Source organism: Saimiri boliviensis, chromosome 11, assembly GCF_048565385.1.
Source record: "Saimiri boliviensis isolate mSaiBol1 chromosome 11, mSaiBol1.pri, whole genome shotgun sequence".
Classification (NCBI taxonomy): domain Eukaryota; kingdom Metazoa; phylum Chordata; class Mammalia; order Primates; family Cebidae; genus Saimiri; species Saimiri boliviensis.
In genome coordinates, this window is record NC_133459.1 from 27,276,092 (window position 1) to 27,302,775 (window position 26,684).

The 26,684-nt window shown below is 48.6% G+C and overlaps 2 protein-coding genes across 8 annotated transcripts in view; one reads left to right on the top strand and one right to left on the bottom strand.

Annotated features, from left to right (window-relative positions):
• Positions 1–2,200: 2,200 nt before the first annotated feature.
• RAB42 (RAB42, member RAS oncogene family) lies at positions 2,201–10,019 on the top strand. Of its 2 annotated transcripts, XM_039474378.1 has the most exons (4): positions 2,201–2,433; positions 5,726–5,735; positions 6,436–6,490; positions 9,997–10,019. In XM_039474378.1, exons 1-4 carry the CDS (start codon positions 2,201–2,203, stop codon positions 10,017–10,019), a joined length of 321 nt encoding a protein of 106 aa, XP_039330312.1. The 2 variants fall into 2 exon arrangements, with proteins under 2 accessions (XP_039330312.1, XP_039330311.1); XM_039474377.2 differs by lacking the exons at positions 5,726–5,735; positions 6,436–6,490; positions 9,997–10,019 and adding an exon at positions 3,108–3,654.
• Positions 10,020–13,122: 3,103 nt separating this feature from the next.
• Positions 13,123–26,684, bottom strand: part of TAF12 (TATA-box binding protein associated factor 12) — a 52,212-nt gene continuing 38,650 nt past the window's right edge. For all 6 annotated transcript variants that reach the window (XM_039474374.2, XM_039474373.2, XM_074380382.1 and 3 more), the window contains 3 exons: positions 22,013–22,127; positions 15,590–15,678; positions 13,123–13,345 (listed from right to left, as the gene is read on the bottom strand). In XM_039474374.2, coding sequence (XP_039330308.1) covers positions 13,310–13,345; positions 15,590–15,678; positions 22,013–22,127 — 240 coding nt within the window. In that variant the 3' untranslated portion in view covers positions 13,123–13,309. The remainder of the gene's footprint in view (positions 13,346–15,589; positions 15,679–22,012; positions 22,128–26,684) is intronic.

The window sequence follows — 26,684 nt, forward strand, 5'->3', positions numbered from 1 at the left end:
TGGCAGAGGTCAGCTGACATCTGGATTTAACTGCAGTCAGAGGCAGACACATGATCCCAGCCCACAGTAGGAGCATCTGAAAGAGGGAGGAAGTTCAAGAAGCCAGATGCTGACAGTGCACTGCCCACGTGGGCTGACCAGAAAGGCCTCAGGGAGGGCTGGGGTCAGACTGCATTTCCAGCTGCTTTGTGCCTCTCTGGAGTCTCCTTTCTACTTGACCTTCCCAGATCCCATGTATCCTTGGAGACCCAGCTTCAACATCAGCTGGGATGGGCTTCTCTGACCCTTTGGCTTCCTAATTCCAGCTCTATTATGGTGTTTGAATGAATGGAGGGATGAATGAACAGCACTTATCCACTTTCTTTAATTCATCTAGCTATAAATTTTTACTGAGTTACTTTATTTATTTATTTAGTTTTGAGATGGAGTCCTGCTTTGTCACCCAGGCTGTAGTGCAGTGGTGCGATCTCGGCTCACTACAACCTCTACCTCCCAGGTCCAAGAGATTCTCCTACCTCAGCCTCCCAAGTAGCTGGAATTACAGGCGGCCACCACCATGCCTGACTAATTTTGTATTTTTAGTAGATACAGGGTTTCATTCACCATGTTGGCCAGGCTGGTCTTAAACTCCTGATCTCAAGTGATCTGCTCACCTTAGCCTCCCAAAGTGCTGGGATTATAGGTGTGAGCCATGTGCCAGCTTGAGTATCTACTTTATGCCAAGCACTGAGTTAGGCCCTGAGGATACAATCATAGTCCCTGCCCTCAAGAAGCCTGCAGGGTAGGAGAGAGACTGACATCACAGGTGGTCAGAAGTGCATGTGGTCCAGGCATAGTGGCTCACACCTGTAATCCCTGCACTTTGGGAGGCCGAGGCAGGCAGATCACTTGAGGTCAGAAGTTTGAGACCGGCCTGGCAACATGATGAAACCTGGTCTCTACTAAAAATACAAAAATTAGCTGGGTGTGGTGGTGGGCCTGTAATCCCAGCTACTTGGGAGGCTGAGGTAGGCAGATGGCTTGGACCCAAGAGGTGGAGGTTGCAGTGAGCCGAGATTGTAACACTGCACTCTAGCCTGGCAACAGAGTGAGACTCTTGTCTCAAACGAACAAACAAACAACGAAGAGAGAGACTAGAGCTGTCTGGGGCTGGCTGGAACTCCAGCCTCATTGCCCTGGGCTTCCAGAAGGCCGGCCTGGAAAGGGTGGAGTAAACCTTGGTGGCTCATGTGCTGCCTTACCCTAGCCCCTCACCCAAGCAAGACTCAACCAGTGTCTTAGTTCTCATGGGACATGCCTTGTCCCCTTTTGTGGCATCAAGGGTGTGATGAAGGATGAGACAAACCTGAACGTGAGCCCCAGCTCTGCTGTGTGACCTGGGACAAGCCATGCCTCTGAACCTGTCTTCTCAGCTCTAAAAGGGGCACTCCATGGCCCTATCAAAGGGTTGCTGCCCACAAAACAAGAACTGACCTTTGGCCTTATATATGTTAGTTGTCAGATCCACAGGCCAACTTCACTCCTTTTAGAATTGCAGTTGTGTGTGTCTGTCCTGCCTCCTCAACCAGACTCTGCCCCAAAGTTCCTTCTGGGGACCTGGTGTCCAACGCAGCCACGGAGGAAGCCGCGGGGGCTGTTGAACATTGAACCTGCACTTGGAACTAGAGGCTCCAGGCCAGGGCTAGTGAGGGCTCCAGAAAAGGGCTTCTGGGTGGAGAGGGAGCACCTACAAACCACCCACTTCCAGAGTGGCCTTCCTGGGTCCAGCAGAGGGGTGGGGGCCAACTGGGGGATCCACAGCGGGCGGGGGGGAGCGGGTAACGGGGTGGGGCTGGAGAGTGAAGGAATGAGTGAGGTGGATGCTTTCGCGCTGTTAGCCTCCTCCCTCTGCGCCCCCACCTTCATCTAGTATAGTTCAGTGAAGTGTAGGGGGTCATCATTAGCCTCCTTTAATGGAGGAGGCAGTTGAGGCTCAGAGAGACAGAAACTTGGCCAAGTGTTTCCACTCGGTCCGACGCCCTCGGATCGAGTGGAAATGGCACTTCTCCATTTGTGCTGAAGACGTCCCGGGTTCCCAGGTGCCCCGCCAGGGACGGTGGCAGGGCGCGGGGAGGGGGGGGGTGCCGGCGGGGCCCCGGGCAGGGGGCGGGGCAGGGCACGGACAAAACGGCCGTGGGGCGGCGGGGCGGGTAACGCTCCCATGGAGGTCGAGAGCTGCCGCTACCAGTTTCGGGTCGCGCTGCTGGGGGACGCGGCGGTGGGCAAGACGTCGCTGCTGCAGAGCTACGTGGCGGGCGCGCCTGGCGCCCGGGAGCCCGAGCCCGAGCCCGAGCCCACGGTGGGCGCCGAGTGCTACCGCCGCGCGCTGCAGCTGCGGGCCGGGCCGCGGGTCAAGCTGCAGCTCTGGGACACCGCGGGCCAGGAGCACTTCAGGTGCGGGAGGCAGGGGCGCTGGAGGGACTATTGGTGGGGAGCGCGGTGCCGGTGCGCTGGAGGGACTCCTGGTGGGGGGCGCGGTGCCGGTGCGCTGGGCCGCGGCACCCCCAGGAGAGGCCAACTCAGCGGTCAAGCGGAGGGCGGGGTCCCTGCCCTGGGTCCAGCCTGGTGCGCTGATGCCACACCCTCCCCTGCTCGGAGTCATTCTTCCCATGAACACTTTGGGGTGGGCCGAGGCCCAGAGCCCTGGAACATCCCGGCGTTGAACTCTGGACTCTGGAGAGATGCTGAGTGATACTGGCCCCGGGTGCTAAGAGCTCAAGGGCACAGGGCGAGAAGTGCCGGGGGATGTTGAAGGGAGAGAGGTTTGTGTTGACCCTGAAGGATCAGCAGGAGTTTGCCAGGAAGAGAAATGAAGACCTAGGCCAGGGCAGCACCAGGCCTCCACCAGGCATGACGGACTCCGATCATGCTTGCCACCTAACTGGGGAGCACCCAGACTTTTAGGCGAGACACAGACACCGAGGCAGAGAAGCACTGGGCCGGATGAAGTGGGCCCGGATGGGGTGTGAGGCATTCTGTGTTTCCCAGGGGGAGGGGGTCCTGCCTCTAGGGGTGTCTTGAAGGTGCCAGCCTCTCCCAGCTTACCTCCTGCCTGCCTGCCTCCCCAGGTGCCTCACCAGGTCCTTTTACCGGAACGTGGTGGGTGTCCTGCTGGTCTTTGATGTGACAAACAGGAAGTCCTTTGAACACATCCAAGACTGGCACGAGGAGGTCATGGCCACTCAGGGCCCGGACAAGGTGATCTTCCTGCTGGTTGGCCACAAGAGTGACCTGCAGAGCACCCGTTGTGTCTCAGCCCAGGAGGCCAAGGAGCTGGCTGCCTCCCTGGGCATGGCCTTCGTGGAGACCTCAGCTAAAAACAACTGCAACGTGGACCTGGCCTTTGACACCCTGGCTGATGCTATCCAGCAGGCCCTGCAGCAGGGGGACATCAAGCTAGAAGAAGGCTGGGGGGGTGTCCGGCTCATCCACAAGACCCAAATTCCCAGGTCCCCCAGCAGGAAGCAGCACCCAGGCCCATGCCAGTGTTGACTCTAGGAGAGAAAGGGTTAAAGCAGTCCCAGCTTCAGCCCACATGGTGGGATGGGAATGTTAGTATCTCTCTGGAGGACAAATGACAGAAGGGCTCATATAAACAGTTTTTTTTTTTTTTTTTTTTTTTTTTTTTTTTTTTTTTGAGACGGAGTTTCGCTCTTGTTACCCAGGCTGGAGTGCAATGGCGCGATCTCGGCTCACCGCAACCTCCGCCTCCTGGGTTCTGACAATTCTCCTGCCTCAGCCTCCTGAGTAGCTGGGATTACAGGCACGCGCCACCATGCCCAGCTGATTTTTGTATTTTTAGTAGAGACGGAGTTTCACCATGTTGACCAGGATGGCCTCGATCTCTTGACCTCGTGATCCACCCACCTCAGCCTCCCAAAGAGTTGGGATTACAGGCTTGAGCCACCGCGCCCGGCCTACAAACAGTATTTTGACATAGTCATGCTTCCTGGATTTTGGAGTCAAAGCTTTCTACAGAAAAGAAAGGTCTGATGGCTGGGTGGGGTGGGTCACGCTTGTCGGGTGGATCACCTGAGGTCAGGAGTTTGAGACCAGCCTAGCCGACATGGTGAAACCCTGTCTCTCCTAAAAATACAAAAATTAGCCAGGCATGGTGGTGGATGCCAGTAATCACAACTACTTGGGAGGCTGAGGCAGAACTGTCTTAGTTATCTCATGAACCAAGGAGGACTAAGACAAAGACAAAAGGTTCTGTTTGAAAGAAGGGGTCAGGGGACTCTGCTTCTAGTGAACAAAGGCCCTGAGCTTTTACAGCCCTTCGTGGCCAGCTACTTGATTTATCATAGGTTCAGTAGGTTCCAGATGTTCAGATAGATAGCCTCAAGGAGGACAGGACCTGGCGCCTGCCTGCCCTCAACATTCCTTCTAGCCACACGCAGTTTGTCAGTTTGACATCCTGCTTTCATGAGGAGTTTGTTTACTCCTATAGCCTCCAGAGGTATATTGAGTTGGTCACACCCCACATTCTTGGGGTCTCCAGCAGAGAATCGCTTGAACCCAGAAGGCAGAGATTGCAGTGAGCTGAGATTGCACCACGGCACTCCAGCCTGTGTGACAGTGAGACTCTGTCTCAAAAAAAAAAAAAGAAAAGGTCTGAAAGACCAGATGTGCAAGTCCTTGAGCCTCAGTGTCCTTATCTGTCAATGGGGCTTGTAAAAGATCTCGTCTTGCAGGGAGGTGGTGGCTGTGAATGAGACAGTGGCCAGGGTGTGCTCACCCAGAGCCTGCCATGCTATGAATTGCATGACAAAAGCTCTCATTCCCACTCTCTTTCTTGGCTGCGATGTGGCTACTCTGGCAGCATTCCTGGGCTTAGACACAGAAGCCAGCGTCAGGAAGCTGCCGCATGGGCAAAGGCAGGTGCGGGAAATTCCAAGGGGAGCTTGGCTTGGAGCCTCCTTAGGTCCTCAGGCTAAAATGATTCTGGGCATGGGATTAATATGTGATGTCAAACCCAGGGTTGCTGGCCAATGCCCCCACCCCAGGCCCAGGGGCTGAATGAAAATGGATGTTGGAGGCTGGGATGAACATGAATGTGCAGCAATTATGTTGGGCACAGAGTGGCCACTATGATGAGCCACCAAGATCCCCCTTCCTGGCTGGGGAACCCATCAACCCTCTCCCCAGCTGCTACCACTGGATGATGACTTCAGCTTGCAGCACTTTCTGGGAAAGGCCAACCCCTCACAGCAGCCCATATCCCATATCCATCTACACTGGGGGGCCTTAAAGTCCCTGCCCTCTTGCCCTAGCTGTGGACAACTCTGAAAGTCAAACCCAACTTTATCAGTCTCTGTGGGCTTCATTGAGGACACCGTTGTGACAACATCACAGCCAAGTTATCCTGATGCTCAATCCTGCTTCCTTTTCTTCCTTCCCCAAAACAGGTATTCTCAAGAATATTCCCTAATAAACATCTGCACACTTGTCTCCATCTTGAAATCTGCCTCCTGGCAACCTAGCCTACAATGGGGGACTGCTAGGCAGGGAATGTCCTGGGCGCAATTAGGGTGGGCTTCGTGAAAGAGACGCTGTTTATGTTAGGAAGAATCTCAGCAGGTGTAGGGTTTAGTATCATTGTGCTGTAGCAGAACGTGCAGCCACTTGGTCAGGTGCAGTGGCTCACGCCTGTAATACCAGCACTTTGGGAAGCCCAGTCAGGCAGTTCACTTGAGGTCAGGAGTTTGAGACCTAGTCATGACATGGCCAATATGACTAAACCCTGTCTATACTAAAAATACAAAAATAAGCCAGGTGTGGTGGCTCACACCTGTAATCTCAGCTACTCAGGAGGCTGAGGCACGAGAATCGCTTGAACCCAGAAGGCAGAGGTTGCAGCGAGCCATGCATTCCAACCCTCCAACATGTGCGACAGAGCAATACTGCGTCTCAAAAATAAATAAATAAAAGCATAGTCACTTAACTCACTTTGTGACCTTGGGCTAGTTATTCGGTCTCCTTGAGCCTCAGTTTCCTCCTCAGTCAGTAGCACAAGACTGATAAGCCCTCCTTCCTAGGGTTCTTAGAAGGTTTTCAATCAGAGTGAGTTTCTTAGCTTCCTCCCCATGGAGACGGGGCTGAGGAGGTCTTTCTATGCACTTGGTCCTGCCTCTTTTTTTTTTAAACCCATAAAAATGCACCTGTTCTATTTTGTGGGTGGTGGGGAGTATCCATTGCCTCAAAGGTTTATATTTTCTTTGCATTACAAAGAATCCAGTTTATACTCTTTTATTTCTAAATGTACAATAAATTATTGTTGACCATAGTAACCCTGTTGTTAATAAGATCTATCAAATGCTAGATCTTATTCATTCTATGTAACTATATTTTTGGCTGAACATGGTGGTTCAGATCTGTAATCCAGCACTTTGGGAGACCGAGGAGGGTGAATCACCTGAGGTCAGGAGTTTGAGACCAGCCTGGCCAACATGGTGAAATCCCGTCTCTACTAAAAATACAAAAATTAGCCAGATGTGGTGGCAGGCGCCTGTAATCCCAGCTACCCTGGAGGCTGAGGCAGAATCGCTGGAACCCAGGAGGCGGAGGCTACAATGAGCTGAAACCACACCACTGCATTCCAGCCTGGGTGATAGAGGAGACTCCGTCTCAAAAAAATTAAATAAATAAAAGCTATATTTTTGTACCCATTAACCATACCCACTCCCCCTTCCACTACCCTTCCCAGCCTCTGGTCACCATCATTCTACTCTATCTCTATGAGTTCAATTGTTTTAATTTTTAGCTCCCACAAATACGTGAGAATGTGAGAAGTCTGTCTTTCTGTGCCGGCTTTTCTCACTTATAGTTTCCTCCAGTTCCATCCCTGTTGTTGCCAGTGACTTGCCTCCTTTTTAAAACATCCTTATTGGCTGTGCAAGGTGGCTCATGCCTGTAATCCCAGCACTTTGAGAGGCCGAGGCGGGCTGATCACTTGAGGTCGGGAGTTCGAGATCAGCCTGCCAACATGGAAAAATCCCGTCTCTACTAAAAATAAAAAATAAAAAAATCAGCCGGACGTGGTGGCACGTGCCTGTAATCCCAGCTACTCTGGAGGCTGAGGCAGAAGAATTGCTTGAACTCAGGATGGGGCGGAGGTTGCGGTGAGCTGAGATGGAGCCATTGTACTCCAGCCTGGGCAACAAGAGCAAAACTCCGTCTCAAAAAACAAAAATCCTTTTTCATTCTTGTGACAACATGGTGAGGCTGGCACAATCATTCCCATTTCACAGATAAAAAAGCTAGGGCTAGGAGAGGGAAATTACTTCTGTAGGGTGTCTTTTCATTCCTTCATAATTTTTTTTTTTTTTTAAATAAAGACAGGGTTTCACCATGTTGGTCGGGCTGGTCTTGAACTCCTGACCTCAGGTGATCCGCCCACCTTGGCCTCCAAAGTGCTTGGATTACAGGCATGAGCCACCGCACCTAGTCTGTTTTTTTGTTTTTGTTTTTTTTTCACAGACAGGGTCTCACTGCTGCCCAGGCTCGAGTGCAGTGGTGCAATCACAGCTCACTACAATGTTGACCTGGGCTCAAGCAATCCTCTCACCTCAGCTTCCCAAGTAGCTGGGACTACAGATGTGCTTCACCATGGCAAGCTAACTTTTAAATTATTATTTATTTATTTGAGACGGAGTCTCATTCTGTCGCCAGGCTGGAGTGCAATGGCGTGATCTTGGCTCACTGCAAACTGCACCTCCTAGGTACAAGCAATTCTCCTGCCTCAGCCTCCTGAGTAGCTGGGATTACAGGCACATGCCACCACATCCAGCTAATTTTTTGTATTTTAGTAGAGGCGGGTTTCACCATGTTGGCCACGATGGTCTCAATCTCCTGACCTTGTGATCCGCCCATCTCAGCCTCCTAAAGTGCTAGGATTACAGGCATAAGCCACTGTATCCGGCCAACTTTTTAAATTATTTGTATAGACAGGGTCTCTCTATAGTGCCAAGGCTGGTCTCAAACTTCTGGCCTCAAGCAATTCTCCTGCCTCAGCATCCCAAAATGGTGGGATTACAGGTGTGAGCCACAGCACCTGGTCTCCTTAATCCTTTTTTTTTTTCTTTTTTTTTTTTTTTTGAGACGGAGTTTTGCTCTTGTTACCCAGGCTGGAGTGCAATGGCGTGATCTCAGCTCACTGCAACCTCCGCCTCCTGGGTTCAAGCAATTCTCCCACCTCAGCCTCCTGAGTAGCTGGGATTACAGGCACACGCCACCATGCCCAGCTAATTTTTTGTATTTTTAGTAGAGATGGGGTTTCACCATGTTGACCAGGATGGTCTCATCTCTTGACCTCATGATCCACCCGCCTCGGCCTCCCAAAGTGCTAGTATTACAGGCTTGAGCCACTACACCTGGCTTTTTTTTTTTTTTTTTAAAGACGGGGTTTCACCATGTTAGTCAGGCTGGTCTTGAACCCCCGACCTCAGGTGATCCACCTGCCTTGACCTCCAAAGTGCTTGGATTACAGACATGAGCCACTACATCCGGCCATCAGTTTTTTTTTTTTTTTTTTTTTTTTTGAGAGAGTCTCGCTCTGTTGCTTAGGCTGGAGTACAGTGGTGCGATCTTGGCTCACTGCAACCTCTGCCTCTCGGGTTCAAGCAATTCTCCTGCCTCAGTCTCCCAAGTAGCTGGGACTACTGGCGCGTGTCACCACACCTGGCTAATTTTTGTATTTTTAGTAGAGTCGGGGTTTCACCATGTTGGTTAGGCTGGTCTCGAACTCCTGACCTCAAGTGATCTGCCTGCCTTGGCCTCCCAAAATGCTGGGATTACAGGCATGAGCCACTGTGCCAGCTGCTTCATAAATTTTCTTATTTATTTATTTATTTAAATGGGGTTTCACCATGTTGGTTAGGCTGGTCTTGAACTCCCAACCTGAGGTGATCCACCCGCCTTGGCCTCCAAAGTGCTTGGATTACAGGCGTGAGCCACCACACCCGGCCTCATAAATTTTCTTAAGTGAGCATCTACTTTGTTCTAATCTCTGGGGATACAGCAGTGAACATGACAGAAAACCCCTCCTGGGTCTGACATTCTAACGGAAGAGAGAGGAAAAAAAAAAAGTAAATAAATGAACTGAATGATTTCCAGTTTCAGTAAGTGCTGTTGAAGACCACAGATCAGGGAGAGGAACTGGGAGTGACGAGGGGTCCTTTTGAGCAGGTGGTCAGGGAGGGCGTCTTTGAGGAGATGGCCTTGAGCTGAGATCTGAAGGAGGAAGAGGAGCCAAGTGAAGAGCCCCTAACACACTAGGGGATCAATATATATTAATTCAACCTTCACAATAACTGTGTAAGTTAGTCATTCCTTTTTACCCATGAAGAGACAGGCCCAGAGAGGTTAAGCAGCTTGCCTAAAGTCTCACAGCTGATAAGTAGAGGGGTAGGAATAGCAACAGCAACAGCATGGAGGCTACGGTGGCCTGGGCTCTTTCCAGATCTGAGTGTGGAGTCCATGGGCAGGGAAGATGGTTTCTTTCTTTCTTTTTTAATAGAGGCAAGGTCTTGCTATATTGTTCATGCCAGTCTCAAACGCCTGGGCTCAAGCAATCCTCCTGCCTTGGCCTCCCAAAGTGCTGGGATTACAGGTGTGAGCCACTGTGCCGGACCTGGTCTATGGTTTCTGGTTTCCCTGTTCAGGAGCCTGGGTCTAAACTGACAATCAGTTGGGAGATAAGCTTGTCGAGAGAAGGCTTTCAGGTACTCAAGACAAATCTCCAAACCCTTTGAGAGAGAGAGGAAAGGTGATCCACCCGCCTCAGCATCCCAAAATGCTGGGATTACAGGCGTGAGCCACAGGGCCTGGCCAAGACTTTCATTTTTTTTTAAAAAAAGGGAGGCTGGGTATGGTGGTTCATGCCTCTAATTCCAGCATTTTGGGAGGCCAAGGTGGGTAGATCACAAGGTCAGGAGATTGAGATCAACCTAGTCAACATGGTGAAACCCTGTCTCTACTAAATACAAAAAAACGCCGGGCGCGGTGGCTCAAGCCTGTAATCCCAGCACTTTGGGAGGCCGAGGCGGGTGGATCACGAGGTCAAGAGATCGAGACCATCCTGGTCAACATGGTGAAACCCCCATCTCTACTAAAAATACAAAAAATTAGCTGGGCATGGTGGCACGTGCCTGTAATCCCAGCTACTCAGGAGGCTGAGGCAGGAGAATTGCTTGAACCCAGGAGGCGGAGGTTGCGGTGAGCCGAGATCACGCCATTGCACTCCAGCCTGGGTAACAAGAGCGAAACTCCGTCTCAAAAAAAAAAAAAAAACTAGCAGGGCATAGTAGTGTGCGCCTGTAGTCCCAGCTACTCAGGAGGTTGAGGCAGGGGAATTGCTTGAACTCGGGAGGCGGAGGTTGCAATGAGCTAAGATTGTGCCACTGCACTCAGCCTGGCAAGAGAGTGAGACTCTGTCTCAAAAAACAACAGCCCAGGCACAGTGGCTCAAGCCTGTGATCCCAGCAGTCTGGGAGGCGGAGGCAGGCGGATCACCTGAGGCCAGGAGTTCGAGACCAGCCTGACCAACATGGAGAAACCCTGTCTCTACTAAAAATACAGAATTAGCCGGGCGTGGTGGCACATGCCTGTAATCCCAGCTACTTGGGAGGCTGAGGCAGGAGAACTGCTTGAACCTGGGAGGCAGAGGTTGCGGGGAGCCGAGATCGCACCATTGCATCCCAGTATGGGCAACAAGAACAAAACTCCATCTCAAAATAACAACAGCAACAAAAATAACAAAAGAAGCCCAGGTGAGGTGCACACCACTAAGCCTGAGAGCTGTCCACACTCCATGCTCACTTTCTACTCAGCTCTAGCCACTCTCCCCTAATTTTGCATCTTATGCTTTGGTCTCACTGGCACTCTCACTTCATTAGACCTCTGGGCCTTTGCACACACTACGCTTTTGCTTGAAATCCTTCAGTAGCTCCTGTTACTTTTTTGACAGGCCACTCTTTGCTGGGATCTGCAATGTACTGCATGTTCTGGCCCAGCTCACCTCAATCCACTAACTCAAGGATTGTACACCAGGCAAATTTCTCTCCTTGAAAGAGATCCCCATCCCCTTCACCTGGATCCCTCACATCTCAGCTCAAACAAAATTTCTCCCTAGCTGACCATATCCCTCCCCAGACCTGTGAGCACATTTATTAGATAAATGTGTTATTACATTTATCTAATAACATAACAGGATTGCCCCCTGGGTCTTTTTTTTTTTTTTTTTTTTTTTTTTTTTTTTTTGAGACTTTAAGTCTGGCTCTGTCACCCAGGTTGGAGTGCAGTAGCGCAATCTCAGCTCACTATAACCTCCACCTCCCAGGTTCAACAATTATCCTGCCTCAGGTGCCCGGCTAATTTTCTGTATTTTTAGCAGAGACAGGGTTTTGCCATGTTGGCCAGGCTCGTCTGTAACTCCTGACTTCAAGTAATCCACCTGCCTCAGCCTCCCAAAGTACTGAGATTACAGGTTTGAGCCACTGTGCCTGGCCACCTGGATCTGTTTTTATTCATCATTGCATTCCTTTGCTTAGCACAGGCAGGGGCTTATAAATACTTGCTGAATGAATAAGCCCAAACAAGCCGCTCAATATGCAGACAGGCCAAGACTGAGATAGATGACACCACTTACTTGTTGCAACACAAATGAAGAACTGGGGTCTTTTGATTCTACCCCAGCTCTTTCCATTAAACTTCCCCGATTCCTGTGTTCCCTTCTGTTCTTAGTGGAGATCTCAAAACTAATTCTAGATTCCTTGGCTGCCAAGGTCAGTGACCTATTCCTACTACTGAAACCCAGCTGGAGGCCCCTTGCTGTTTGATGTCACCGACAGAACATCCTTTATGAGCGTCACCACTGGCATCAGGAGGTTCTGGAGAAAGTGAAACCCTTCAACACCCTCAACCTGATGGTTGGCCACAAGAGTGACCTGGTGGCTGAGCACCGGGTAATACTACAGGGAAAGAAGCTGGCTGCCTCCTTGGGACAGTGCAACTTCAGCCAAGAACAACGGTAACAATAGCACAGCCTTTGAGGTGCTCACTCAGTATATCTGTGAGGCTGTGAAGAGGGGGACATGAGATCTAACCCAGGGTGAGAGGGAGTTTTGAAAAGCAGGGTCCCTATAACTCGATCAAAACAGATGCAGGTGGGCAAAAAAAAGAAAAAAGAAAAGAAAAGCAGGGTCCCATCCCAGGCCAAGCTTCAGGACTCAAGAGGACCAAAGCAGAAGGTGGCTGTGCCTGTGCTAGTGACTCCTGGGTAGGATAGCCATGCTCCCTAGAGCCCACAGAACTCTCACAATCCACAAGGGCCATGCTGGGCCCAGGACAGGACAATGCTAGGTACCACTGAAGGACATGACCCTGAGGTCTAGAAGGGGCCTGGTTTCCTCTGCACAATGGTGAAAACACCAGGATCAAAGATACCAGCAACTACGAAGAGAACCTGCACAGCCAGGACTATTCCGAGGACAGGCCTACTTCCATCCTTTCTCAGGGCCAGGAATAAACACAGCTTTCTCCAGGTTACAGAAGGTCAAAAAGGGGTTTTAGGCACATAACACTGCCAAAATAAGGATGTCTCTTCAGTTCAGGGCCATAAGAGAAGGTCACCCTATTCAATTCTTATGACAGAGAAGCTGGGCTCAAACTCCTACTGATGTTATAGCCTCCCTTGGAGTAAAATAATGGAAAATCCCCGAGTTTTTCTGAAACACAGAAATGAATAATGGTGCTGCCACCTGCTGACTAGAGAGCTACAATCCAGGCTTGCTTGTCCTTACTTCTGGGATTTCAAAGGTACCCTGTCTTTTGATTAGTAACTTCTTTATTCTGGAAAAACAAATGAAAGTCATATTCATATAAACACTGACATTACAAAGTACAGGGAAAAGGGGAGAGGAGAAGGAAACAAAACCCTTTACAAATCCTGCTAATACTGTCTTACCCAAAAAGATCATAATGCTTTGTCCCATAGTCAGTCACTTATATAATAAAACACAAATAAAATCTTCTCTGGAAGATACACTGCTCCTCTTTGAGATGGCAGGGAAAAGGGACCAGAAGTTGGGGTAGGAGGCTTTATTCTTTTGGCAGATCCTCTCAGTCATTATAGATATTGCTGCACTGTTAATAAAAAATATATGCTTCTCTGTAAAGCATTAAAAAAAAAAAATCCATGGATGAGATGGCTGAGTTCTCAGCTCAAGTATCTCCAAATACATTGTTGTCCATTCCCTGACCTTTCCGTGTGTTATTTCTTGGTTGTTTTCCGGATCAATGCCATTCTCTGAAAGGAGAGAGAAATAAGTGATTTACAGCAGCAGCTGGAGTCAGGAGCTTTCTGGGAACATTCTGTGTGGCTAGCAGGCCTCATGGTCTACACTGTAGGCTGCAGCCCTCAGAGACCTGCAGTCACAAAGCGTCTCAGTAGATTCCTTCTAACTGGAAAGCAGTCTGCAAGGCCCCAAGAGATGTTTAGATGGGCTAGTGGACCCATTTCATCCATCAAACTGCTCTAGCCTAGCAGGATGGCAAAAAAGTTAAAAGCAGGAGAAAGTGACAGCTCTTGAGTTTTGGGGACTTAGAGGATAAGCTGACAAAGCATGTGTTTTCTTTCCTTTTTTTTTTTTTTTTTTAAAGATGGAATCTCGTTCTGTTGTCCAGGCTGGAATGCAGTGGAATGATCTCAGCTCACTGAAACCTCTGCCTCCCGAGTTCAAGCAATTCTCCTGCCTCAGCCTCCCCAAAGCACTAGGATTACAGGCATGAGCCACCATGCCTGGCCAAGCATGTGTCTTCTGGGGACCCCCAACACCAAGCTTTTCTCTGGTGATAGACACAATAAGGAAAGGGCCTCAATTTCAGAGTGAACTGACATTTCACACCTTGTGACCTGCAATGAAGGGAAACTGAAGACTAACAACTTCTACCACAACCCATCATGGAAACACTAAGATTACAGGTTTCATGATCTGAATTCTTTTTTTTTTTTTTTTTTGAGACAGAGTTTCACTCTTGTTGCCTAGGCTGGAGTGCAATGGCGCGATCTTGGCTCACCGCAACCTCCGCCTCCTGGGTTCAGGCAATTCTCCTGCCTCAGCCTCCTGAGTAGCTGGGATTACAGGCACGTGCCACCATGCCCAGCTAATTTTTTTTTTGTATTTTTAGTAGAGACGGGGTTTCACCGTGTTGACCAGGATGGTCTCGATCTCTTGACCTCGTGATCCACCCGCCTCGGCCTCCCAAAGTGCTGGGATTACAGGCTTGAGCCACCGCGCCCGGCTGATCTGAATTCTTTTTTTTTTTTTTTTTTTTTTTGAGACGGAGTTTCACTCTTGTTACCCAGGCTGGAGTGCAATGGCGCAATCTCGGCTCACCGCAACCTCCGCCTCCTGGGTTCAGGCAATTCTCCTGTCTCAGCCTCCTGAGTAGCTGGGATTACAGGCACACGCCACTATGCCCAGCTAATTTTTTGTATTTTTCGTAGAGACGGGGTTTCACAATGTTGACCAGGATGGTCTCGATCTCTTGACCTCGTGATCCACCCACCTCAGCCTCCCAAAGTGCTGGGATTACAGGCTTGAGCCACCGCACCCGGCTGAATTCTTTTACTATTAACAGCCACAGGCCAAATTAATAACTTGCTTTGCTCATTCTTTTTGACCAAATTATCAATATTATAGTATTTGTTGACTAAATAAATAGGGCTGAAAAATGGTTAATTTGGGAGCGGAGCCAAAGTGGCATTTCATTGTTTGGAGGGATTCTCTTCTGAACAGTGCAATCCTTGCATTCAGGCAACTGGTGGCTTCCTTGTAGGGCTTGCTCCATGGGCTCTGCAAACACCTACTCCAGAGATACAAGGCTATGGCGAAGCAGGGGCACTCAACCAGGACTACCCAGTTGTGCCTGCCAAGCTTGGAAAAAGCTCATGTTTCAAATCAGAGTAGCCACTTAAATTAAGACAGAAAGGATAACAGTCTTGTCAGAGGGAGGCCAACACTGTTGGACTGACTGAAGATGGAGATGACTTGGTCCACAACAGAAGTGGTATTCTCACACTGACTCCTAGGTTCCTTGTTCATAGGGAACCAAAACAAAGAAAAACTGGGAGACAGGCCAGAATGTCTGGCACGGCAGCCTGGATACTACCTCTCAGCACAAGTACAGCACATTTCTGGTTTCTTTAACCTCCCCTCTTTTCATAGGGCCATATATGGTGGTGTGATCAGCAAGAATGAAGATTTCATTAAGAAGGCATGATGGGGTGAGCTCCATCCATATTAGAAGAACCCAGAATTAACAGCTTTAAGTGATATTCCTCAGAGTTAAAAGAAAAAACAGACTGCATGTGGGAACAGCACAGCACCAAGTCAGTATCTTACTGATCTCCTGGCAATCGCTGCTGCCTCTAGCCCTCTCTGACTCTTGATCCAGAAAGTGAAGCTTGCTGTGTGCGTGAAGTGAGACTCCCTAGAAGGTGGCTGTGTGTACTCACTCTGAGAGGTAGCTCAGTGAATCATTTCCTCACCTGTTTGTGAGCTTCCGTGGTGCAAGCTTTTTTGTAGGGTCGGATTTCTTCAGAGCCAAATCCTGGGATCCACATGTTCCACTGGCGCTCTGCAAGGAAGACATCAGCACAGAGATAAAGGTACCAAGAAGGCAGTACCAGGAATGCAATGTGACCCCCTTGGATCAGGAGGGATGAATGCAGGCATCTGGATACTAACTCCACAGAGGGATTCTATTACAAATGGGGAAATAAACATGGGTCCTCCAAGGTTTTTTTTTGAAGACAGGGTCTTTCTGCTCTGTCACCCACTGTGGAGTGCAGTGAGGAAATCTTGGCTCACTGCAGCCTTGACTGCCCTGGCTCATTTACCACAGGCTCATTTGCAAGGTTGAAGGGATTCTCCTGCCTCAGCCTTCTGAGTAGCTGGAATTACAGGTGCATGCTGCCACTCCTGGCTAATTTTTTTTTTTTCTTTTTTTTTTGGGACAGAGTCTCACTCTGTCACCCAGGATGGAGTGCAGTGGCTTGATCTTGGCTCACTGCAACTCTGCCGCCTGGGTTCAAGCGATTCTCTTGCCTCAGCCTCCTGAGTAGCTGGGATTACAAGCACCTGCCACCACACCCGGCTAATTTTTGTATTTTTAGTAGAGATGGGGTTTCACAATCTTTGTCAGGCTGGTCTTGAACTCCTGACCTTGTGATCCACCCACCCTGGCCTCCCAAAGTGCTGAGATTACAGGCGTGAGTCACCCCGCCCACTCCCAACTAATTTTTTATATTTTTAGTAGAAATGGGGTTTCACCATGTTAGCCAGGCTGATCTCCAACTCCTGACCTCAGGTGATCCACCCACCTTGGCCTCCCAAAGTACTGAGATTACAGGCATGAGCCACCACGCCCAGCCTTATATTTCTATTTTTTTTGTAGAGACGAGGTCTTGTTATGTTGTCCAGGCTGGTCTTGACTCCTTGGACTCAAGCAGATCCTCCTGCCTCAGCCTCCCAAAGTGTTGTACTGATATTACAGGCATCGGCCTCCATACCTGGCTTCTTCCAAGGTTTTATTTTGTTTTGTTTTTGAGACGGAGTCTCGCTCTGTTGCCCAGGCTGGAGTGCAGTGGCGCAATCTCAGCTCACTGCAACCTCCACCTTCCAAATTCAAGCAATTCTCTGCCTCAGCCTCCTGAGTAGCTGGGATTACAGGCAGCCACCACCAGGTCTGGCTAATTTTTTTGTATTTTTAGTAGAGACAGGGTTGCACCACCTTGGCCAGGCTGGTCTCAAACTCCTGACCTTGTGATCCACCCGCCTCAGTCTCCCAAAGTGCTGGGATTACAGGCGTAAGGCACCATGCTCAGCTGATCCTCCAAGGTTTTTAAAGAACAAATCAAGCTTCTTTTTTTCTTTTTTTTTTTTGAGACGGAGTTTCGCTCTTGTTACCCAGGCTGGAGTGCAATGGCGCGATCTCGGCTCACCGCAACCTCCGCCTCCTGGGCTCAGGCAATTCTCCTGCCTCAGCCTCCTGAGTAGCTGGGATTACAGGCACGCGCCACCACGCCCAGCTAATTTTTTGTATTTTTAGTAGAGACAGGGTTTCACCATGTTGACCAGGATGGTCTCGATCTCTTGACCTCATGATCCACCTGCCTCGGCCTCCCAAAGTGCTGGGATTACAGGCTTGAGCCACCGCGCCCGGCCCAAATCAAGCTTCTTGCAAAGAAAAAGAGGTAGTCAAAGCTGTGAATGCTGAGCCCTTGGGTTTCCATGCAGCTTATCTAATCCATAGAAAATAAATATTTCTTTCTTCAGTTGTCTTATTCCTAAAACTCAAAGTAACCCCTCTCACACCTAAGGGACGTGAAGGCACTTCAAGCGTTCTGAAATTAAGAGCCAAAGCTGAGGTCTGCTGCTTCACTGAGCAGCTGTATGACACTGGGTCTGTTTCTTCATTTTTTATGTAGCCATAACAACAGTAATAACCACCTGAGAAGGTGATTGGGGCATTCAATGACATAATGCATGTGAAGTGTTCAGCCCAGAGCCTGCAATAAATAAATAGGTATGGATATAGATAGAGGTATGTCCACACCACAGTTCCATGCCCTGGTGCCCCTGGATATTATCCTCCTCCTAAGATTATCACAAGAAGTTCCCAGAGGATAGGGACTTTGTTTATTCCACTTAGTAACTGGCATGGCTGCTTGGCCCCCTAAACTCACATATAAAGGTGTACTGCACTTCAAGCAAACCCAATATTTACAAGCATAAGTCACAACACCTGGCACAATACTTCTTTGAAAACAGAATCTCTGAAACCTTCTGCTAACAATTTAAGTTATTAGTATTTGAAAGTGACACTGGCCAGGTGTGGTGGCTCATGCCTGTAATCCCAGCACTTTGGGAGGTCTCACTCTGTCACCCAGGCTAGAGTGCAGTGTGATGATGACAGCTGCACCCTTGACCTTCGGGGCTCAAGTGATCTTCCTGCCTTAGCCTCCTGAGTATCTGGGACTACAGGTACACACCACCATGCCTGGTTAATTTTTAAATTTTTTTTTTTCACTCTTGTTACCCAGGTTGGAGTGCAATGGCGCGATCTCGGCTCACCGAAACCTCCGCCTCCTGGGTTCAGGCGATTCTCCTGCCTCAGCCTCCTGAGTAGCTGGGATTACAGGCATACGCCACCATGCCCAGCTAATTTTTTAATTATTTTTTTTTTTTTTGAGACGGAGTTTCGCTCTTGTTACACAGGCTGGAGTGCAATGGCGCGATCTCGGCTCACCGCAACCTCCGCCTCCTGGGCTCAGGCAATTCTCCTGTCTCGGCCTCCTGAGTAGCTGGGATTACAGGCACGCGCCACCATGCCCAGCTACTTTTTTGTATTTTTAGTAGAGACGGGGTTTCACTATGTTGACCAGGATGGTCTCAATCTCTTGACCTCGTGATCCACCCGCCTCAGCCTCCCAAAGTGCTGGGATTACAGGCGTGAGCCACCGCGCCCGGCCTAATATTTTTTTTTTTAGTAGAGACGGGGTTTCACCATGTTGACCAGGATGGTCTCGATCTTTTGACCTCGTGATCCACCCGCCTCAGCCTCCCAAAGTGCTGGGATTACAGGCTTGAGCCACCGCGCCCCGCGCAAATTTTTAAATCTTTTGTAGAGATGACATCTCACTGTGTTACCCAGGCTAGTCTTGAACTCCTGGGCTCAAACAATCCTCCTGCCTCAGCTTCCCAAAATGCTAGAGTTACAGGTATAAGCCACCATGCCAGGCCCCTAGTGGTGGTTGTAAAACATGTCTATAAATTCCTTCACCCTCCTGCTATCAAGAGATGGAGTCTGTTCCCTCCTGCTGAAGCTGGACAGGTCTGACTGCCTCAAAGAACAGAATTCACCAAGAGTGATGCTGAAGACTGGGTTACAAAAGGCCATGAAGTTTTCTGCCAGGTGCTCATGGGATGCTAGTTCTGGTAGCCTTTAGCTGTCATGTAAGAAGTCTGGTTACCCTGGGACTGCTAAAGCATAAAACCATATGGAAAGACGGTGGACGGAGAGGATCGGAGGGGCACGATTAGGGAATGTGTAGGGGAATGGGAGGGTGGAGGAATGGAGGGAGACACCTACAGAATCCTAGCTTTTTCAGTGTTCTTAGACCAGGCATCAGACATGGAAGACATATGAAGCCTTCCATTATGGGTTACTTAAATTGTGTCCCTCAAAAAGATACGTTGCAGTCTTAACCTTAAGTACCTCCAGAATATGATCTTATTTGGAAACAGGATGTTACAGATGAAATTGGTTAAAATGAGATCATATTGGAGGAGGATTAGCCCTTAATCCAATATGACTGGTGTTCTATGAGAAGAAGAGAAGAGACACAGAGATAGAGACACACAGGAAAAAGGACATGTGAAGAACAAAGCAGAGCCTGGAGTTCTGCAGCCACAAGCAATGGAAAACCAAGGATTGGCAGCTACCACCAGAGGCTGGGAGGAGGCAAGAATAGATTCTTCCCTAGGGGCAGCAGAGGGAAAATGACCCTGCTGACACTTAAGATTTCAGATTTCTGGTCTCAGAACTGTAAAAGAAAATTTGTTGTTGTTTTAAGCTGCCATGTTTATGGTACTTTGTTGAGGTAACCCTAGGAAACTAGTATGCCTTCCTTCAAGACAATCTCAGGCCCAGCCACTGCCTAACATAGTAAAACTAGCTGAGCCCAGTCCACCCCTAGATTCATGACTAACAACTGTTATTGTGCTAAGCCACTGTTTTGGGGTGGTCTACTACGCATTGATGGATAACTGGAATATCTGTCCTTTTCTCTATCTACCAGCAATATTAACCAAAGTGTGTTACTTTACCTAGACTACCAATGTCTCCCCAAGGCAATAGCTTCTTGACACTGTGAAGGAAGCCTTTCAATAATTATTCATGGGCTAATTTGCACCAAACCCCTTAATATTGTCTGTCTCATTCATTTGGCCTGACTGTCTCTATAAGTATAGACTGGGCCAGGCATAGTGGCTCATGACTGTAGTAATCCTAGCACTATGGGAGGCCAAAGCAGGTGAATCACCTGAGGCCAGGAGTTCGAGACCAGCATGACTCAACATGATGAAACTCCATCTCTACTGAAAATACAAAAATTAGCCAGGTGTGGTGGTATAGGTCTGCAGTCCCAGCTACTTGGGAGGCTGAGATAGGAGAATCACTTGAACCTGGAAGGCAGAGGTTGCTGAGATGGTGCCATTGCACTCCAGCCTGGGTGACAAGGCAAGACTCATCTCAAAAAATAAAAAAATAGCTGGGCGCAATGGCTCATGCCTGTAATCCCAGCACTTTAGGAGGCTGAGGCAGGTGGATCACGAGGTCAGGAATTCGAGACCAGCCTGGCCTATATGGCAAAACCCTGTCTCTACTAAAAATACAAAAATTAGCCTGGTGCATTGGCAGGTGCCTGTAGTCCCAGCTACTCAGGAAGCTGAAGTAGGAGACTCGCTTGAACCCAGGAGGCAGAGGTTGCAGTGAGCTGAGATCGCGTCACTGAACTCTAGTCTGGGTGACAGAGCAAGACTCCGTCTCAAAATACATAAATAAATAAACAAACAAAATTTTAAAAATTAAAATTATTGTAATCACAGCACTTTGGGAGGCCAAGGTGGGCGGATCACGAGGTCAAGAGATCAAGACCATCCTTGCCAACATGGTGAAACTCCATGTCTATTAAAAATACAAAAAAATTAGCCGGGTGTAGTGGCACACATCTGTGGTCCCAGCTACTCAGGAGACTGAGGCAGAAGAATTACTTGAACCCAGGAGGCAGAGGTTGCAGTGAGCTGAGATTGCGCCACTGCATGCCAGCCTGGTGACAAAGCAAGACTCTGTCCCAAAAAAAAAATAATAACTAAAATTAAGGCCAGGTGCGGTGGCTCATGCCTGTAATCCCAGCACTCTGGGAGGCCAAGGTGGATGGATCACGAGGTCAAGAGATGGAGACCATCCTGGTCAACATGGTGAAACCCCGTCTCTACTCAAAATACAAAAAAATCAGCTGGGCATGGTGGCGCGTGCCTGTAATCCCAGCTACTCAGGAGGCTGAGGCAGGAGAATTGCCTGAATCCAAGAGGCGGAGGTTGTGGTGAGCCGAGATCATGCCACTGCACTCCAGCCTGGGTAACAAGAGCAAAACTCCATCTCAAAAAAAAAAAAAAAGAAATAATAATAATAATTAAAATTATATATATATATATATATATATATATATACACACACACACACACACACACACACACACACACATACATATACTGATATCTTTCTTTTGATCACACTGTAACCAATGCAGAGGGCTGCTTATTCATTTCCAAGTGATTATGGTTATCACTATTAGCTAAGTATCTCCCAGAAAAACCCAAACTCAAATTTAGTGTCTGTTAAGAATATAAAGTTGTATGTATATTATAATTATCAGCTTGGGGAAAAATGCATAAACAGGCTAAAAACTGTAAGGAAACACTGAGGAACAGTTTTATTTGAATGGTAGAGACATAACAGTACCTATACTTACCAGGTCCTACTTTGTCCAGGACCCGTGCCAGTCACTTTACAGACATAGTCTATGATTATCAGATTTATCCTGTAAGGAGGAAACTGTGATCCTCACTTTACAAATGAAGAAACAGAGTCTAAGAGAAACCAGGTAGGGAAAATAGGCTGATACAGCTGGAAAGTGGCAGAATCTGGTTTCAAATCCATGCCTGCGCTCACTCTCCCTACCATGGATGGATTTTTATTTTCTATTTAGTGCTGTTATTGAATTAATACATAAATCCCAGTGCCCAAAAGTCTGATTCTGGCATGAAGGTTCCTCTGACTACACTTTGCCTGGCAGTCCTGAAGCAGCAGTTGAATACATATTTCAGGGAGAAACAAGACCACCTACCTAAATGTAGCTGGACATCTTTCACCTCCAGAGTGCTGGACTTGCGATGCCGTGCAAGCTGACAGGCTGCTGTCACCACACTCTCGATAAAATCATCGGCAATCTGCAGCAGCATCTGGGGAAGGTAAAGTGGGGAGAGTCACCACGACATTGGCAAATAAGCTTCTGGTGGTGGGACAACTGCTTTCTGCTTAGGTTACATATCTAGTCAGGATTTCTAGTAGAAGACTGGAATCAGCATTTGGGCTAAGGTGGGGAAGAGGAATGAGAAGGACAAAAGAAAAGCATTACCTAAGTTGAGTGCAACTCACACCTTTCTGAGCATATACTTTCTTTTTTTGTTGAGATGGAATCTCACTCTTGTTGCCCAGGCTGGAATGCAATGGCATGATCTTGGTTTTCTGCAACCTCTGCCTCCTGGGTTCAAGCAATTCTCTTGCCTCAGCCTCCCAAGTAGCTGGGATTACAGGCGCCCGCCACCACGCCCAGCTATTTTTTATTTTTAGAGAAGGGGTTTCACCATGTTGGCTAGGCTGGTCTGGCCAGAGTAGCCTGGTGGTAACCTCCACAGTAGCTGGGATTACAGGTGCCCGCCACCACACCCAGCTAATTTTTGTATTTTTAGAGATGGGGTTTCACCGTGTTGGCCAGGCTGGTCTTAAACTCCTGACCTCAGGTGATCCGCCTATCTCAGCCTCCCAAAGTGCTGGGATTACAGACTTGAGCCACAGTGCCCGGCCTGGGCATATACTTTCTACCTGGCAGTGAGCAACTATCCCAATCCCTACCTTTCATATCTTAATTAGTGGGAAAATAAAAGTGAATCATTTGAATTCCTCACTCACAGTCTCTTAAAAGCACTTTTTTCCCCATTATCTCACTTAGTCCTTGTAATAATCCTGTGAAGAAAATCGGACATGGATTTTATTCATTCTATAGAAAATTTTAGAGACTCAGAGAGACTAATGTGTTCATGGCCATGTAAGGAGAAAGCAGAAGGCGAGGTGCAGTGGCGCATGCCTGTAATCCCAGCACTTTGGGAGGCCGAGTTGGAAGGATCATTTGAGGTCAGAAGTTTGAGACCGCCGGGCGCGGTGGCTCAAGCCTGTAATCCCAGCACTTTGGGAGGCCAAGGCGGGTGGATCACGAGGTCAAGAGATCGAGACCATCCTGGTCAACATGGTGAAACCCCGTCTCTACTAAAAATACAAAAAAAAATTAGCTGGGCATGGTGGCGTGTGCCTGTAATCCCAGCTACTCAGGAGGCTGGGGCAGGAGAATTGCCTGAACCCAGGAGGCGGAGGTTGCGGTGAGCCGAGATCACGCCATTGCACTCCAGCCTGGGTAACAAGAGCGAAAACTCCGTCTCAAAAAAAAAAAAAAAAAAAAAAAGAAGTTTGAGACCAGCCCAACAATACTGACAGACCCTCATCTGTATTCAAAAATAAATAAATTGAGAGTGGACATGGTGGCTCACACCCGTAATCCCAGAACTTTGGGAGGCTGATGTGGGCAGATCATTTGAGGTCAGAAATTTGAGACCAGCCTGACTAACATGGGGAAACCCAGTCTCTAAGGGTCAGGTGCGGTGGCTCACTCCTGTAATCCCAGCTCTTTGGAAGGTCAAGGCAAGTGGATCACCTGAGGTCAGGAGTTTGAGACCAGCCTGACTAACATAGTGAAACTCTGTTTCTACCAAAAATACAAAATTAACTGGGCATGGTGGCGGGCACCTGTAATCCCAGCTACTCTGGAGGTTGGGGCAGGAGAATCTCTCGAATCCAGGATGCAGGGGTTGCAGTGAGCCAAGATGGTACCATGGCACTCCAGTCTGGGCGACAAAAGTGAAACTCCATCTCAAAAAAAAAAAAAAAAAGCCAGACATTGTGGCTCATGCCTGTAATCCCAGCTACTTGGGAGGCTGAGACAAGAGAATTGTTTAAACCTGGGAGTCTGAGGTTGCAGTGAGCCAAGACTGCACCATTGCACTCCAGGCTGGGTGACAGAGCGGGACTCTGTCTCAAAATAATAATAATAATAAAAATAATAGCCAGGCGCGGTGGCTCAAGCCTGTAATCCCAGCACTTTGGGAGGCCAAAGCGGGTGGATCACGAGGTCAAGAGATTGAGACCATCCTGGCCAACATGATGAAACCCCGTGTCTACTAAAAAATACAAAAATTAGCCGGGTGTGGTGGCGCATGCCTGTAATCCCAGCTACTCAGGAGGCTGAGGCAGGAGAATTGCTTGAACCCAGGAGGCGGAGGTTGCGGTGAGCCGAGATCGCGCCATTGCACTCCAGCCTGGGTAACAAGAGTGAAACTCCGTCTCAAAAAATAAATAAATAAATAAATAAATAATAATAAATAAGTTGATTAATTAATTAAAAAGAAAGAAACGAGGCTGGGCGCGGTGGCTCAAGCCTGTAATCCCAGCACTTTGGGAGGCCGAGGCGGGTGGATCACGAGGTTAAGAGATCGAGACCATCCTGGTCAACACGGTGAAACCCCGTCTCTACTAAAAACACAAAAAACTAGCTGGGCATGGTGGCGCGTGCCTGTAAGCCCAGCTACTCAGGAGGCTGAGGCAGGAGAATTGCCTGAACCCAGGAGGCGGAGGTTGCGGTGAGCCGAGATCACGCCATTGCACTCCAGCCTGAGTAACAAGAGCGAAACTCCGTCTCAAAAAAAAAAAAAAAAAGGGCCGGGCGCGGTGGCTCACGCCTGTAATCCCAGCACTTTGGGAGGCCGAGGCGGGTGGATCACGAGGTCAGGAGATCGAGACCATCCTGGTCAACATGGTGAAACCCCGTCTCTACTAAAAATGCAAAAAATCAGCTGGGTATGGTGGCGCGTGCCTGTAATCCCAGCTACTCGGGAGGCTGAGGCAGGAGAATTGCCTGAACCCAGGAGGCGGAGGTTGCGGTGAGCCGAGATCGCGCCATTGCACTCCAGCCTGGGTAACAAGAGCGAAACTCCGTCTCAAAAAAAAAAAAAAAGAAAAAGAAAGAAACGAGAGGAACCAGGATTCCACCTAAAGGGTTCTGAGTCTAAATCCTGAGTTCTTTCCACATCACTATCAATTATTATTGGACTGTATGAAGAGAAGGATGAGAATTCTGAAGATAATCATCTACATGAGGCCAGGCGCAATGGCTCACTCCTATAATCCCAGCACTTTGGGAGGTTGAGGCAGATGGTTTGCTTCAGCTCTGGAGTTCAAGATTAGCCTGGGCAACACAGATGGCAAAATCCTGTCTCTACAAAAAATACAGAAAGTAGCTGAGTTTGGAGGCATGCACTTGTAGTCCCAGCTACTTGGGAGTCTGAAGTGGGAGGCTTGCTTGAGTCCAGTTAATCAAGATTGCAGTGAGCTGTGATTGTGGCACAGCACTCCAGCCTGGGTGACAAGAGACTTTGTCTCAAAAATAAATGAATAAATAAATACATGAAAATAACTGAGATTACTTATTTATCTATTTATTTATTTGTTTATTTTGAGACAGAGTTTCGCTCTTGTTACCCAGGCTGGAGTGCAATGGCACGATCTCGGCTCACCGCAACCTCTGCCTCCTGGGTTCAGGCAATTCTCCTGCCTCAGCCTCCTGAGTAGCTGGGATTACAGGCACGCGCTGCCACGCCCAGCTAATTTTTTGTATTTTTAGTAGAGATGGGGTTTCACCATGTTGACCAGGATGGTCTCGATCTCTTGACCTCGTGATCCACCTGCCTCGGCCTCCCAAAGTGCTGGGATTACAGGCTTGAGCCACCGCGCCCGGCCTATTTATTTATTTTTGAGACACAGTCTCACTCTGTTGCCTAGGCTGGAGTGCAGTAGCGTAATCTTGGCTCACTGAAACCTCTGCTTCCTGGGTTCAGGCAATTCTGCTGCCTTAGCCTCCCAAGTAGCTGGGGTTACAGGCACACACCACCACGCCTGTCTAATTTTTATATTTTTAGTAAAGATGGGGTTTCACCATGTTGGTCAGGTTGGCCTCTAACTCCTGACCTCGTGATCCGCCCATCTTGGCCTCCCCAAGTGGTGGGATTACAGGTGTGAGCCACCGCGCCTGGCAAAACTGACACTTTTATCAGTCAATATATTTCCTGTGGCTTCTTCTGGTGACAAACAAAAACAAACTAAAATTACAACCATAGACACAAAATTCCTTATTCTGGTCATTAATTCATTGTCATCTTTACTGTGGGAACCAAACAGATACCATCTAAGGGAAAGACTTCTGATTAAACCACAGATCAACTCCAAAAATTACTGCCTATCCCTCCCTCACTGCATTAAAATAACAAAAAACAAACAAACAAAAAACACCATATTGCCAGGTATGGTAGCCTCATGCCTGTAATCCCAGCATTCTGGGAGGCCAAAGCGAGTGGATCACCTGAGGTCAGGAATTTGAGACAAGCCTGACCAATATGATGAAACCCCCTCTTTACTAAAATTACAAAAATTAGCCAGGCATGGTGGTGTGTGCCTCTAGTCCCAGCTACTTGGGAGGCTGAGGCAGGAGAATCGCTTGAACCTGAGAGGCAGAGGTTGCAGTGAGCAAAGATCATACCACTGAACTCCAGCCTGGGCGATAGAGTGAGACTCCATTTCGAAATAAATAAAATAAAATAAAATAAAATAAAATATTAATCCACAAAGACATCAGC